Raw genomic sequence first — 15,686 nt, 5'->3', positions numbered from 1 at the left:
CAGAATAACAGAGCTGGAAGGGACCTTGGAGGTCTTCTAGTCCAACCCCCTGCTCTGGCAGGAAACCCTATGCCAGGGGTCTTCAAACTTGGCCCTTTTATGACTTGTGGACTTCAACTCCCAGAATTCCTGTGCCAGCACAGCTGGCTCAGGAATTCTGGGAGTTGAAGTCCACAAGTCATAAAAGGGCCAAGTTTGAAGACCCCTGCCCTATACCATTTCAGACAAATTGTTGTCTAATCTCTTGTTAAAAACTTCCAGGGTTGGAGCATTCACAATTTCTGGAGGCAGGTTGTTCCACTGATGTGTCCTAAGTATCAGGAAATTTGCTTAGTTTCCATCCGTTGCTTCTTGTCCTGCCTTTGGTGCTTTGGAGAATAGCTTGACCCCCCTCTTCTTTGTGGCAGCCCCTGAGATATTGGAAGACTGCTATCATGTCCCCCCTCGTCCTTCTCTTCATTAGACTAGACCACAGGTCTGCAACCCGTGGCTTCGGAGCCGCATGCGGCTATTTCAGCCGTCTCCTGCGGCTCCCAGTCCTCTGCCATGTGCAGTCCAAAAAAAAAAAAAGTGGGACTAAAAAAGTTCAACCAATCAATTCAAATATGCAGGGTAGGTGCATATCTCGCCTTGGCTCCACTCTTCAGTCCAACCCTGTTCTGCGCATGCACGCATGTACGCACATGCGCACACATTTTTTGCGGCTCCCAGATTTTCCTTTTGTGAGGGAACCGGTTTCGAGTGGCTCTTTCACTGTTTCAGGTTGCTGAACCCTGGACTAGACATACCCAATTCCAGCAACCGTTCCTTATATGTTTTAGCCTCCAGTCCCCTGATCATCTTTGTTGCTCTTCTCTGCACTCTTTCTAGAGTCTCAACATCTTTTTACATCGTGGCGACCAAAACTGGCTGCAGTATTCCAAGTGTGGCCTTACCAAGGCCTTATAAAGTGGCATTAACACTTCATGTGATCTTGGTTCAACCCCTGTTTTAAAAAAAAATGGAGGTCTCAGCAGAAAGGGCTGACATTCGGCTTCATGAGATCCTCTTCTGCAGCTCTCTTTGGAAGCCTCTGAGCCATCATGCCGGGCTCTCTTACTCCAGTAGACAGACCCAATCTCACTGGATAGGTCAAAAGTGCATTTGCGGCCTTAAGATAGGTAACCTTTATTGTCATTTTTTTACCGTGGGCACACTGGCACGCATTAAACATGAAATTCTGTTGCCTGCTCTCAAAAGTTGTACACATACATAACACACATATAAACATGGTATATACAACATAAGTATATACCTACAGCCTTACGTATAAATACTTATAAACATTCATCACTGTCCATCTCAAATATGCAGCAGAAAGAGGAAGCTTCAGAGTGTCGGGGTTCTGGAGGGGAAGGAGCCATCTGGATCGGCTGACTTTTTAGGAATAGAGACAGGAAAGCAGAGTTGTAATGCTCAACTGCCATACGATAGGTAAAGGTAAAGGTTCCCCCACACATGCGTGCTAGTCGTTTCCAACTCTAGGGGCCGGTGCTCATCTCTGTTTCAAAGCCGAAGAGCCAGCACTTGTCCGAGGACGTCTCCGTGGTCATGTGGCCGGCCTGACTAGATGCCAAAGGCGCACGAAACGCTGTTACCTTCCCACCGGAGTGGTCCCTATTTTTCTACTTGCATTTTTACGTGCTTTCGAACTGCTAGGTTGGCAGAAGCTGGGATGAGTAACAGGCGCTCGCTCTGCTATGCGGCACTTGGAATTCGACCCGCCAAACTGCCGATCTTCTGATCGACAAGCTCAGCGTTCTAACCCACTGAGCCACCGCGTCCCATACAATACGGAGATACAAATCATTGTTCCAGCATGTCAAATGGCCAAGGCCATCTTGATGAGCTGCAACTTGATCATCTTTGGCCACTGTGTGCTGTGTGAACACAGTCAAGGAGCCGCAGCATCTCAAGTCACTTCATAGGTCTATCTAGAGCAGGCCCCCCCGACTCCCGATCTGTGGACCAGCACCGGTCCACAGCATGTCAGCAAGCCGGCTGCACAAACAAGAAAAGCTCCATCCTTGGGATGCAGGCAGTATGCAAAAACCACACCCCCTCTGGTCCGCGGAAAAATCTCTCTCCACGGAACCGGTCCCTGGTGCCCCAAAAGGTTGGGGATCTAGAGCAATTCATCTAAGCCACTCAGAAGAATCTCCACAGGTATCCTGAGCCACAGAGGAGGGCCAACAATGTCACAGTGATGGTGCCGTGCTCAGTGGCACTTGACCCCTGTCCTACTACAATGCCACCATCGTGCCTTATTTGTTTACAGACATTTAAAAAACACCAAAGTCCAGCAATGCTGGGAGCTTTACATTAGAAGCTAGAAGGATGAAATGAAGTAAGGGCTTTGTCTCCAGAAAGAAAAGAGAGAAAAAGAAAAGTAAATCTTACAGGGCCAACCATCATCCTACCCCAAGGCCTGGGAGAATAGCCACTTTTTCAAGGCTTTCCAGGACATTATGAAAAGGCATATTGATCCTTGGAGGATGCCAACTGAGGGACAGCAGAGGCACCGATGGATCTGGTCCTTCTTCTTACAGGTGATCCTTGACTTACAGCGATCCTTTGAAGTTATAACGGCACGGAAAAAAGTGACTTGCAACGAGCCCTTGTAGCATGGTTGTTGCAGCATCCCCACAGGCCTGTGATCAAAATTTGGGTGGTTGGCAACCAATATGTACTTACAACTCTTGCAGCATCATGTGATCACTGTTTACGAGTTTCCCCCAGCCGGCTTCCAACAAACGAAGTCAATGGAACAAGGCGGATTTGCTTAACAACTGCAGGATTCACCTAACGACGGCAATGATTCGCTTAACACCCATGGCCAAAAAAAGGTCATAAAACCAGACGCAACCGACGTAACAACCGACATCTTTAGCAACAGAAATTCTGTTCCCAATTGTGATTGTAAGTCAAGGACTACTTGCACAATTGGCCTGGGCTTGCATCAAGACGTTGCGATGGTAAGAAATGTAAATGCGATGGTAAGAAATGTAAAATTTACGCAAGCTCAAAACTTAAGAGAGAACTTTTATAAAATGTTTTATAGGTGGCATTTAGATCCTAAAAAATTAGCAAGTATGTATCCGAACTGCCAGCCTAAATGTTGGAGGTGTGGTGGTGAAGATGCAACGTATTTTCATATATGGTGGACCAGTAAAAAGGTTAAAGCTTTTTGGATTAGAATCTGGTGGAACATGCAAAAGATATTTAAGAAAAGGATAAAGTTTTGTCCGCAATTGTTTTTATTGGGCATTATTACTGACACTACTGTTGTGGACACTAAGTTGATGTTGAATTTAATTACGGCAGCAAGACTTTTAGTAGGGCAATATTGGAAGAAGGAAGAACTGCCGACTATAGAAGAATGGACTTTAAAAGTTTCCAACCTGGCGGAAATGGCAAAGATCTCAGCGTACTTGAAAGACCATTCGCAACAGAGATATATTGTGGAGTGGAAAAAATGGATTGATTATATTCAGAATAAATATGGGACTAAAAAGTTTCATCTAGCATTTGAATAAGTATTGATGTGATATTTATACTGCTTGTAGTTATTTTATAAGAGTTAAAGTGCGATAGATTTAATAGTTTATTGTTGTTTGCATAAGGTAGATTATGATTGTTTGTATTTTTATACCCTGTATTTAGCTCTGGGAAGTCGGGGAGGGGGGGAGGGGAGGGAGGTGTTGGGGAGGGTTGGGGAGTGGGGAGGGGGTTGGGAGGGGTTGTGTTTTGTTAAAAATAAAATGTATTGTAAAACTTTTCAATTAAAAAAAAGACGTTGCGATGGTGTTTTACAACAGGCCCTATGATGCTTGCCCCTCTACGTCCCGTTTGGGTTTATTATCATGACGTTTGTTAATATATAGTTTCAAGAAGAATAAAATGATTTTAGGAGGTGATTCTAAATTATATGCCAACAATGTAGGTCCTTGCTTTGTCTGAGAAAGTACACGTTTATTTCTGCAGGGGCCAAAGCACACAGACAGAAATCTCATTTTATCAGGGAAAGACAAGGCCACCTGGATGTATAATCTCAGAGGGATGATCTGCATCCCAACTTTACTCATGAACCGTCTGTCAATCTCCATAATGGAAGGACTAATCGATAGTCTAAGTTCTAAAGCTGTGTTTAAAAATAGGGCTGCCTTTTTTTTTAAAATGAAGTGTTCTTGTTTTGTTTTTGCTTTGAGTGAGGTTTCTTTTCCCCTGCTTTTTGCGTACTAAAGCAATACTTCAAAGAAAAAAAAATCCTGTTTCTCTTTACTGCCATCGAACTGTAGCTTGGATTTTGGAGGCCGAATCTGGTGATTTTTTCAACAACCTTGCTTGCCAACAGTGCAAAGGGTGGGGTGCTGGTGCAAGGGGGAGCCCTGCTTCTGCACCCCAATCTAAGGTCGTGGGGTTCAAAAATAAAAACTTGGTTTGCTCCAGGTCCCACCCGTCATGAACTTAACGCATGATTTTCTGCAACTATGCGGCTACCACCCACTGAGGTCTCCCAATCTGCAATTTGAAGAAAAATGAATTACTCTTCAGATCTCCTGGTGGAATTCCTCCCCAGGATAACTGCAAACTATTTCGAGAATCTGAATTCAGTGTGAATTAAAACTGAATAACCAAGCTTTCCCCCCCTGTTATCAATTCTATGCCACAAATGAACCTGCCTTGGTCATTTTTTTTCTATCTCAAGTGCCACCAATATTTTACTCTGCCAATCTGCCATACCAGGGAGAAGAGGGCCACTGATTTTCCATTTTACTTTGGTTTGCAATCCCATCATGGACATACCTTCCCACAAGACTGAAGTTGCTTCTCAGAACCCCTTAAATAGCATAAGAGTTGTATTAAGCATAGCGGAGGTGAAATGTTAATTGCCCCATTCTCCTCAACACCCTAATATAAGCAGAATTTCCTCCATAAAGATATGTAAGACACCATCAATCGCATGATTCACCCTCTACCACTGACACATCTTGTTAATTTCTATATGTCAGCTTTAAACGGTGTTTTATGCAAGATTGTAAAAGAGGCAAATGCTGAATCAGCTGCGCTGGCTGAAAAACGAACAAAAAAAATCTAAGGGCACCAACTTGGCCAAGGAAATCAATTCAACGAAGAATAAAGGTTGATCCTATGCTTTGTGCTCTCCTGTTAAAAATGAACACATTTTTTTTTTTAAAAAATGCCCTTGTTCCCCCAAGGCACCTAACTGGGTCAATGGGAAGGTTAACGTGTTATGGGAACTTTAAAAACGAGTCAGCTAACAAAGACAACCAATCACAGTGGATTAGATGCAATCCCAAACAGAAGCCCCCTTTACCCCCCCCCCATGCATAGAGTAAAACCAGCTTCCCCCAGTAATTAGGAGCATCAAAACCCAGTCAGTTGATTCATTTTGCCCATTGAGCCCTTCACCTGTTCTCCAAAGCACCTGAGAGCAGGACAAGGAGTAACGGATGGAAGATTATCAAAGAGAGGCCCAAACTAGAACCAAGGAGAAATTTCTTGGCAGTGAGAACAATTAATTCAATTCCTGGAGTTGTGGGTGCTCCATCACTGGAGGCTTTCAAGAAGAGATTGGACAACCACTTGTCCAGAATAGTATAGAGCAGGCGTGTCAAACTCGCAACGTCACGTGACGTGTCACAACGTATGGCGACTTTTTTTGCCATTGCCGGCAATGGGGTAGGCACGGTTTTGCTATGATGCATCCGGCCCGTGGGACGGCAGTTTGACACCCCTGGTAGAGAGTCTCCTGCTTGAGCAGGGGGCTGGACTAGAAGACCTCCCAGGTCCCTTCCAGCTCTGTCATTCTATAATTCTGTAAGATATAGACCCAGAAGGAAAGAAGGACTGCAAAAAAGGTAGCCTCTCTACCACAGAACTCATTGACAAACACGGATTGGCTGCCAGTATCCTAGTTTGAACTACGGCAGCTGGCCAAGCTAATGGGGCTTGTAATGTTCTGACATCAGACTTGGTGGCTGGGGAATTCTGAGAATTTAAATCCACCTGCCTCAAAGTTGCCACGGTTGGGAAACCCTGTTTATAGTGGACGTGTGGCACCACCCTACCCTATTCAATGTGCAGTGTCCTCCTATTTAATATTTCTGCAACACGGGTCACTACCTACTCGACACAATGCAAACAGACGCTCTGGACAGCTGCATTCTGGCAACTGGGCTGATACTTTAAACCATAATGGACTTTCTCGGGTTTTGGTCTCGTGTATTGCATCAGTCTGGCCAAATTGCTCCTTTTAAAACTCACAAAAAAACCCAGACAAAATCCCACCGTCTCCATCTCAAGAGTGGTGAGGTGAAGCCCAGATACGGCTCTGGAGATTCCGTGCAGCCTGTGAGGTTTTCTCACTTCTGGTTCCCATGACGTGTGGATTTGGTCCCTGCCATTTTTATTTCTTAAAGATAAAGGTAAAGGTTCCCCCGCACACGCGTGCTAGTCGTTTCCAACTCTAGGGGCCGGTGCTCATCTCCATTTCAAAGCCGAAGAGCCAGAGCTTGTCCAAGGACATCTCCGTGGTCATGTGGCCGGCATGACTAGACGCCAAAGGCACACGGAGCGCTGTTACCTTCCCACTGTAGTGGTCCCTATTTTTCTACTTGCATTTTTACGTGCTTTTGAACTGCTAGGTTGGCAGAAGCTGGGACGAGTAACAGGCTACGCGGCACTCGGGATTCGACCCGCCAAACTGCCGACCTTCTGATCGACAAGCTCAGCATCTTAACCCACTGAGCCACTGCGTCCCTTTTTATTTCTTACAAACCACCAATATGGCTTATGCCCAGAGGTGAGCCCGAGATTTCTGTTGCCAAGCGAGGGAGTTGTTAAGTGAATTTTGCCCCATTTTACGACCTTTCTTGCCCCAGTTAAATGAATGGCTGCAGTTGTTAAGTTAGTAATATGGTTGTTAAGTGTTTCTGGCTTCCCCATTGACTTTGTTCGTCAGTAGGTTGCAAAAGGTGATCCCACGACCCCGGGACACTGCAAAACCATCATAAGTACATGCCAGTTGCCAAGCATCCAAATTTTGATCACGTGAACACAGGGATGCTGCATAAGTGTAAAAAACAATCATTAGTCACTTTTTTCACTGCTGTTGTCGCTTCGAATTGTTACTAAATGAATGGTTGAAAGTTGCGAACTATTTCTACAAACAGGCAATCTCCAAATTCAGATTCACCATAAAATCAGATTTAACAAAATCACATGATTCAGTCTGAATCCACTTCACTGTGTACTAGAATAGAATAGAATAGAATAGAATAGAATAGAATAGAATAGAATAGAATAGAATAGAATAGAATATAGAATATAGAATATAGAATATAGAATATAGAATATAGAATATAGAATAGATTGGAATAGAATAGAAATAGAATTAGAATTAGAATTAGAATAGAATAGAAGCTGGAAGGGACCTTGGAGGTCTTCTAGTCCAGCCCCCTGCTTAAGCTCAAATTTGAGGGAAACATCTTCAAGAGAAGGTGCGCTTCCGCTGCCTTAATCCATTTAAGCCTTCAAATGCTCTAAATGTGTCCTTCCCAAAAAGAAATAGTCAGCCAAATGCCAAACACTTCACATTGATCCTCACCGCTCCTATAGAAGGCAGACAGTAGCAAATATCCCGATATTTTCATCTCGTGCTTTTTGCTGACAGGCTTAAACCTCAACCCGTCTGCTGGCTTTGGAAATCGCATGTTCTTCGGAAAGCACTCGGAAAGGACAAAAACCCTTCTAACTGCGCTGGCATTCCCCCTGCGGTTAAAATGCTCTCCTCCTCATTATTTGTAACATCCCAGATATGGAGTGTTAGGCACACAGCCAAGGGTGGCCTCCCATAAATTTTGCATCCTTGTTTTAAAAGCATCAGCAAGTCATTTCCTACGGCAACATCGTTCAGCCTAAGCCCTGATGCAGCTGGCTGCGAATCCTAGAGTTGTACGCCGGTCTGGGCAAGGCTGTCCTTTGGAAAAATAGCCACGCACGCAAAGCACACCTTTCTTTTCCACGTTGGAAAGCAACAAAAACGCACGTAAGAGGAAACACTGCAATGGGCCTTCCTTCCTGGACTGTGCTGCCGAAACTGGAGCAATGCTCTGGATCGGAAGTAGAAGCCCTGGGGCATAAAGGCTACCTGAGCAGAGAGGATCTAGCCAGAGCCACAAAGGACCAGCGGGCTTGACAACAGCGCCCTAGGGCTAGGCTTCAGTGGATCTCTCCAGAGAGAGCACAAGAGCAGTGGAAACTTGCTTTCTGGATACAGATTAGGCAGCTGGTGGATCAACCTTCTTGGGCCAATTGGTGTATGCACAGGGGACGTCTGTCCAAAGCGAAGTCTCTCTGGAGTCAACCAATTATCTCTACCACCACCAGAAAACAGAGGCACCAAGCTAACCTCCACAACCACTGTCTCATTTCCTATTTCCCAAACCAGGAGTAGGCAACCTTGGCTCTTTTATGACTCGTAGCTGGCTCAGGAATTCTGGGAGTTGAAGTCCACGAGTCATAAAAGACCCAAGGTTGTCTGCCCCTGTCCCACACCAAACAACTGTGTGGAGAAGAACACACACACACACAGGGCCACTCTTGCTCCCCAGAACTGCGTTTGTCTCCTACTCGGTGGATAGCACATTGCTTTTATGATTAGCGAAAACATCAAACTTTTGGCCCCGTGATTGTGTCTGATCTCCTTTAAAGCCATCTTAGCTAATGGCCATAACTGTAAGGTATTCCTTATGACTGATTGCTTAGTGACTGTCCAAAGTTAAGATGGACTGCACCCTACCTCCCCAAAAGATACTTACAACTGCACCCGCAATCACACAACTGCATTTTGGACATTCGCCATCCGGCTCACATTTACAGCTATTTGCAAAGGCCTGCAGTCATGTGACTACAATTTAGGGGTTTTTTTTTTACTAAAAATTGCTGTCACTTCCAGTTTATGACAAAACCTGCTCATGGCAAACAATGGGTTCACTTAATGACCACCATTAAAAAAAATTGTAAAATTGGATCGGTCACGTGATGACCTGCTTTATGGCTGTCGTGATTTACAACCATAACTGCCAGTCTCGGCTGCCATGAACTACGCATCTCTGAAGATGCTCTTTCTCTCCTTTGCCCTAAATTTCTCCTACTGGTCAGTTGTACTGGAATATGAGTCAGTTTCATTAAAGCATTAAAAGAAAATTATGTACCTATAGAGAGAGAACTTGGCTTTGTTTGAAGGGAGTAGTCTGGTCCTGAAAATCTCCCCCAGCTGACTCAAATCCGAACAATGAAAACAATATTCTGAATTTGAGAAGGGATGGGTTGGGGGATCAATGTAGAAGAAGGAGAGTCAGAGCTGGGGGCCAAGTCAAGAGAGGAATCAACCTAGAATTGTTAAGTGTTCACAAATGTTCCAAGCCCAACCCTTCTTGAATTCCATTAACTCTTATCTAGTGCCTATTTAGGGTTGACCATTAGTTGACTAGGTTTTTTGTGTATAGGCAGGAGTAATAAATCAGCTTGACTGGAACTTAATGTGTGGTCCTGATTTTTTCATGTCTGACAATGAGGCATACAACAGAAATTTCTGAAAAAGGAATCTTTAAACTGGTTCAAGGCCAGTTTGCACAGTATCTTCATCTTCCCCACATACACACACCCGGATGTAAGACAATCTCTTCTCTGTTAATTGTCTTCCAGTTCATGGTCACCAACACAAACATGAATGCAGGAACCAGCAGGTTGTGAAAGCAGCTGGTGGTAATTTTTGCAATCATGGCAACACACTTTTACAATGGGAGAAATTGTTGCTGACTTCATGTGGGATCCACTGCTTCCAGCTGGACTGCAGTCTCATCAACTGGTCAGCTACAAAATATAAGTAGATGAACCAGTCTCTTATACCCTACCTACACCATTTCAGATCAGTGGCTGTCCAGTCTCTTCTTAAAAATCTCCAGTGAGGAAGCACCCACAACTTCTGGAGGCAAGCCGTTCGACTGGTTAATTGTCCTCACTGTTAGGAAGTTTCTCCTTAATTTCAGGTTGCTTCTCTCCTTGATTAATTTCCATCCATTGTTATTCATTCATTCATTCAGCAAATTTATATCACTGTTCTGCCTATAAGGGTTGGCTGGTTGCCAGCTGACTTCTAAGTACAATTCAAGGTATGGATTGTCTTCTTTAAAACCCTACATGGCTCAGAACCTGGGTATCCTCAGGTACTACTTCTCCAAGTAGACTCTACCTATTTGGTAAGGTCCATCAAGGAATCTACTTTCTGGATCCCAATTTCAAGCAAGACAGGAGTGGTCCATTTCCATTGTTCTCCTTCAGATTAACACCTATCGTGCTGGAACTCAGAATAGCTGCTAAGGTTTGACACTGTGAGGGAAAGCCTTTGAGGGTTAGGGAGGATGTTTTAAAACTTACATTCCTCATTGGGTAGCCTGTGGTCAGTTTTTGTCTAAGATAAGGTAAGATAACCTTTATTGTCATTTTTTCTGTGAACATCGTGCGATGTCATACACACACACACACATATTAATCACAATTTAGTTTAATTTAATTTTTTCAGTTTACTGGTGCTTAGAGTTATCCATGATGGAAGTGGCCTATGAGCCTAAATTAAATAAATACATTTGCACCTGAACTAAGCAGAGACTAGATTAAAAGGATCTTTCATTTATGGCACATATCTGATTTTTCCAATGATAAAATACATGTATCAAAAACTATGCTTCAGATAAAAGTGATCCTCACAATACATATGTTTATATACAAAAAGGCATTTAACCATCACCACAACAAAAAATGTTCACACACTTGATGGAATACTGGACCAACATGCACTGGAGCTTTGGTACCTACAACATCCACTCAAATTTCTGCCCAATATCCCAACTTGATGACACTGTGTGTGTATTGGGCAGTCATATAAATTTGCTGAATGAATGAATGAATGAACGAACCTCTGTAGAAAATCCACAATCTTGTGTTTGAAATTTTGCAGAAAGGGAAAGAGGTAGATCTGTCCATCTTCCCACAATAGGACACAAACAGTAGATGACCAGCGGAACCCAAGGGAGGGGGTCAAATGCCTCATCGGTCTGGCATCCCTTCATGCCCACCAGAGGTCTAAGTCCTGTCCACTCTGAAGTCCAGTCCACCTTGAATTCCACTGACTCTTATCTACCACCAATTTGCTTGGGCCAGATTCTTCTAGAGAGCTTAAAGGTAAAAGGTAAAGGTTCCCCCGCACATGCGTGCTAGTCGTTTCCGACTCTAGGGGCCGGTGCTCATCTCCGTTTCAAAGCCGAAGAGCCAACGCTTGTCTCAAGACGTCTCTGTGGTCATGTGGCCGGCATGACTAGACGCCAAAGGTGCACGGAACGCTGTTACCTTCCCACCGGAGTGGTCCCTATTTTTCTACTTGCATTTTTACGTACTTTCGAACTGCTAGGTTGGCAGAAGCTGGGACGAGTAACAGGCGCTCACTCTTCTTACGCGGCACTCGGGATTCGACCCGCCAAACTGCCAACCTTCTGATCGACAAGCTCAGCGTCCTAACACACTGAGCCAGCTTAAGGTTGCTGTAAATCTTTACACCCATTTGAACTTCCTGTATCTCCTGATTTCCCTGGTGCTTGACACAAAGTAAGATCACATCCTGGGGTGCACAGAAGCAGTCCCTGGTTGCTATTATGGGTAACAAGGGTACAACTATCTGATCCTCACCAGGGTACCTGGGGATTATTGGCATGATTCCTTGACACCCACCTTAGCTCCCTAACGTATGTAATGTTATTGTTTCAATTCTTTTGATTAAAATGAGCAGGAAGCTAGCATACTCCTAAGCAAAACCTCATGAACATCTGTGTTGACTCTAAGCCCCCCGCAGACCTTGGAGGCATTCTTAGAAAGTTAAAAATATGCATGACTGAAGCCCAACACTTTGGTTATCTTCTGGGAAATGGGTGGTTTGGGTTTGGCCACACCCACCATAACAGCCATGTTGTGACAGTGCTCACAGGATACTCTCAGAATCCCAAATGCATCTATTGGCTCCAAACAGGTGTGGAGCCTCTGATTCTGGTGACACACCAAGAGCTCGGTATCTTAAGAGATACAGCATCATCTATGCAGGAAACATTCTGTCAAATATGCGGTCTTTGGTTGCAATGATGATCTACCTTGAGGTGATGGCAACATTCCTGTTTTCCTACTGAAGAGACCCTGAGCTGTACTACAGCATGTTGATATCCCCCCCCCGAAAGAATGGCTTTCAACCATCAACAAAAGAGGTGCAACCAGGACAGCAACAGAGATCGTCATCTGGGCCTCTCAAGATGTTGCCCATCATGCTAGCCAAAGATGATGATCTACCAACAACGCCCAATCCTACTTCCCTCTAACTGGGAAAGATATTTCTGAACAGCCCAAAGAACATGCGTCCATCACATACTCCAATGCCTGCACGTACAAATCCAAATCTATTTAATTTATATTTGTTAATACAAATCAGGAGAAGGGATGCCTTGCAGCAGAGAAGTAAGGTGGGAAGAGAAAGGCAGAAGCTGGGCCTGCTGTGGTCACCAAGTGAGCTCCTGTGGCTTTGAGATCAACCAACAGCTCAAAATGGCCCTTCCCTCTCAAGGGTTTGGCCCAAACCGGATCCCTTCACCGGAATCAGAAACCTAAGTCAACTGTCTCCAAACTGGGTCCCTCCAACGGCTTGGGACTCCATTTCCCAGAATTGATGTAGAGTCAGTGCTCAAGGATCCTTTGGAAAGCACCCACCCAAGGACAGAGAAACAGAAGTTTCCATGGTGCTACTTGGCCCAACTATTGTTGGCCAACACATCTGCACCCCCAGGCTTTCTGCATCCTTCACAAAGGTTGTTTCTTGATTCTGCTGTCTTTCTTAAACCTCTAACAATGTTGAATACTGGGGACAGACTGAAGGCAGTATTAAATATTTATTGCACAGGGGAAATGTGGGCTGCTTTTTTTCATGGCAGAAAAAAACACCTCGGTTAAGAGTGAGAAAGGGAGGAGCTGGCTTCCACTAAAGCCAGGGGCAGCTAAGAGATTCCCAAGTCCAGGTTGAGAGTCGTTGAGCAAGAACCCAGATGGGGAAGCAATCTTTTTGGCTGGCATCCTGAAGGATTTGCCCAGAGGCAGCCACTGTTAAGAGGACAGCTGTGTTGTTGGGAGCAAGAACTCAAAAGGAACACCTTTTTCAATTAAATATCGTTATTAAAAGGCATCATGCATAGCTCAAGAAGGGCTTCTGCCTTTTAATAACATTTGCAAGTTGCAAAAGGCGCCAACTGACCCCTTTCTGAAGGAATTTAGCCCTCAGATCCTGCATCACTCAACAAGAGAAGGAAAAGCATCTCTGCTTGTATTCTAATCTTCACATTTCTGCATAAATCTCACTCAAGCATTTTCAAAAGCACAGGGAAGCAGTTTTAGAGCAGGAACCCTCAACGGCATCTCTTATATCAAAATTTTCTGAGGGCAGGGGGGGGAAACACCCCACCCGCAGCCGATGCCATAGATAACAAAACAAAACAATTAGCCTGCTAACAATTTCCCTCCGAGCCACACAATTGAAAGATTTGCCTTACAGTTGCATAAGACGCTCCAGTCAAGTTTTTTTTTTTTGGCATGGTGGGGAAAAGAAATGCCACGGCCACATTCCACGCCAGGCCATTCAAAATCATCCCTACAGCCCTGGTGGATTTATTGAGGCTAGGCAACACACACACACACACACACACACAGGGACACACAGACAGAACCACACACACACACACACACACACACACACACACACACACGGAGGGATCCTCCATTAAAAAGGTTTTTTTTTAAAAAAAGGAGCTGTACCAATCAGCAGCCTGCATCTTTCCCCCATAGAAACAGGTTGTCTGGAGAGATGCACAGCCTTTATGCAGCAATGCCAGAAAGAACCCCACAATTCCAGCCACCCCCACCCCCACTTCTGGCAGACTCAGCGGCGGGGGGGGGGAATGAGGATCTGTCTAGTAAGGAGGCTCTGAGGATCAAGATCTGCTCCACCCCCCTTCCCTGTGCAAATTCTTCTGCACAAAAGCGAGGGCTCCACTCTCCCCCCTCTTCCCCCTGCCCTTCGCACCTGCCCCGCATCTCAGCCGTCTGACCTGCCCGCATCTCAGACCCGTCTGACCTGCCCGCTGAGAGAGCCAGCGCTGGTACCCCACTTACCCCCAGTTTCCTGCTCTTCATCTTCACGTAGCCTTGCTTGACGATGTCGTTGAAATTGGTAGCCATGGCTCAGCTTCGCCGGCTTGCCAAGGGTTGCCTCTTCCACGCCTCTTTCTCCGAGCTGGTTACCTCTCGGGCAACGTCGTGGTGGTGGAGGTAACTGCCAACCTCGCCCTGCCCTCCGCTGCTCTGCCGCTCACCTGTTCTCAGACCTGAGCTGGCAGGCTGCCTCGCCTGCCCTCCAGCATTGTTCTAGTCGGAATGGGAAGCGGCTTCTTCTGCTGGGGCGCTGAAAAATAAAAATGACAGATAGATTAGAGAGGGTGACATCTTTCTCGTGCTCCTCTGCCACCCCCCTCTACCCCTCCCTCTCTTCAACCCTCCCCTCCTCCCCCTCTTCCATCCCTCACCCCCCTCCCCTCTCTTCTCGACTCAACCATTCAGGAGACACATAGGTAGGTAGCTGGTAGAGCAAAAGGGTGAGGAGGACACGAGGAATGGAATAGTCTAGTGTGGAACTCGGCAGGCGCTTCAGCTCCGTAATTCATAAAGAGAAGCTTCCACGGCTAGATCCAAGAACAAAAGAGAAGAGACAGCTCTCTTTTTTGAAAACAAAAAGAAGAAGAAGTGACTTTCACACCTACCATTCAAACAATCTCCTTACGTTGCCTTCCCTGTTCTTTATTCTATCTGAGCAGGATAACTTAGGACCTTCCCTTTGCAATGCCAAGCAGGAATTCAGAAGTGGAGCCTCTGAAGGCACCCGTTCAAAGGAGCAAAGCTTTAAGCCACGTTATTGAATTCCCCCGTGGCTTCCCTGGCTCCTTAACGAATGGAGGAGAGCTTATATGCCGACTAATTTCACTTGGCTGGTTAATTAAATCCCAAGAGCCAGCATGCGCAGGAGCCTAAATGTACCACGAGTTTGCTCATGTTGACATCCCTGCCTAATTACCTGGTTTGGCCACTGCAGTTTGATTACACTGGACTTTTTTTTTTTAAAGACAGCATTAATCACAGTCGGCGCAAATAAAGATAATGCGGTCTGTGCCGACAGATCAAATGTTAAAAGACAATTTTTTTTCCTGCTGAATGCAGTAAAAATACTGCAAGGGAGGAAATATCTTTTTCCCCCCCAGCATATTGGTACATGAAAACAAATGAAAGCATGCGTCTTTTTTATTGTGCCTGTCCTACATAAGAGGCTTTCAGGGTGCTGGCTACTCAGTTAAGTCCATTTCGCTAACTTGATGCAGCCCGCCACATCCAGAGGGCCTCACTTGTGCTGCTCAAGCTGCTTTTCTCTCCCCCTATGCCAGCCTTCTTTTGCTAGCAGAATATGATCATATTCACCCACTCTGCAG

The 15,686-nt window shown here is 45.3% G+C and overlaps 1 protein-coding gene across 4 annotated transcripts in view; it reads right to left on the bottom strand.

Annotated features, from left to right (window-relative positions):
- DOK4 (docking protein 4) overlaps positions 1–15,686 on the bottom strand; it is a 78,422-nt gene that overhangs the window by 35,927 nt on the left and 26,809 nt on the right. For all 4 annotated transcript variants that reach the window (XM_081336108.1, XM_081336110.1, XM_081336109.1 and 1 more), the window contains exon 2: positions 14,323–14,611. In XM_081336108.1, coding sequence (XP_081192234.1) covers positions 14,323–14,388 — 66 coding nt within the window. In that variant the 5' untranslated portion in view covers positions 14,389–14,611. The remainder of the gene's footprint in view (positions 1–14,322; positions 14,612–15,686) is intronic.

Source organism: Vipera berus (assembly GCF_964194415.1).
Source record: "Vipera berus genome assembly, chromosome: 10".
NCBI classification, from domain to species: Eukaryota; Metazoa; Chordata; class Lepidosauria; order Squamata; family Viperidae; genus Vipera; species Vipera berus.
Note: the sequence above shows the minus strand (reverse complement) of the source record. Positions and strands in the feature narration are given on the sequence as shown.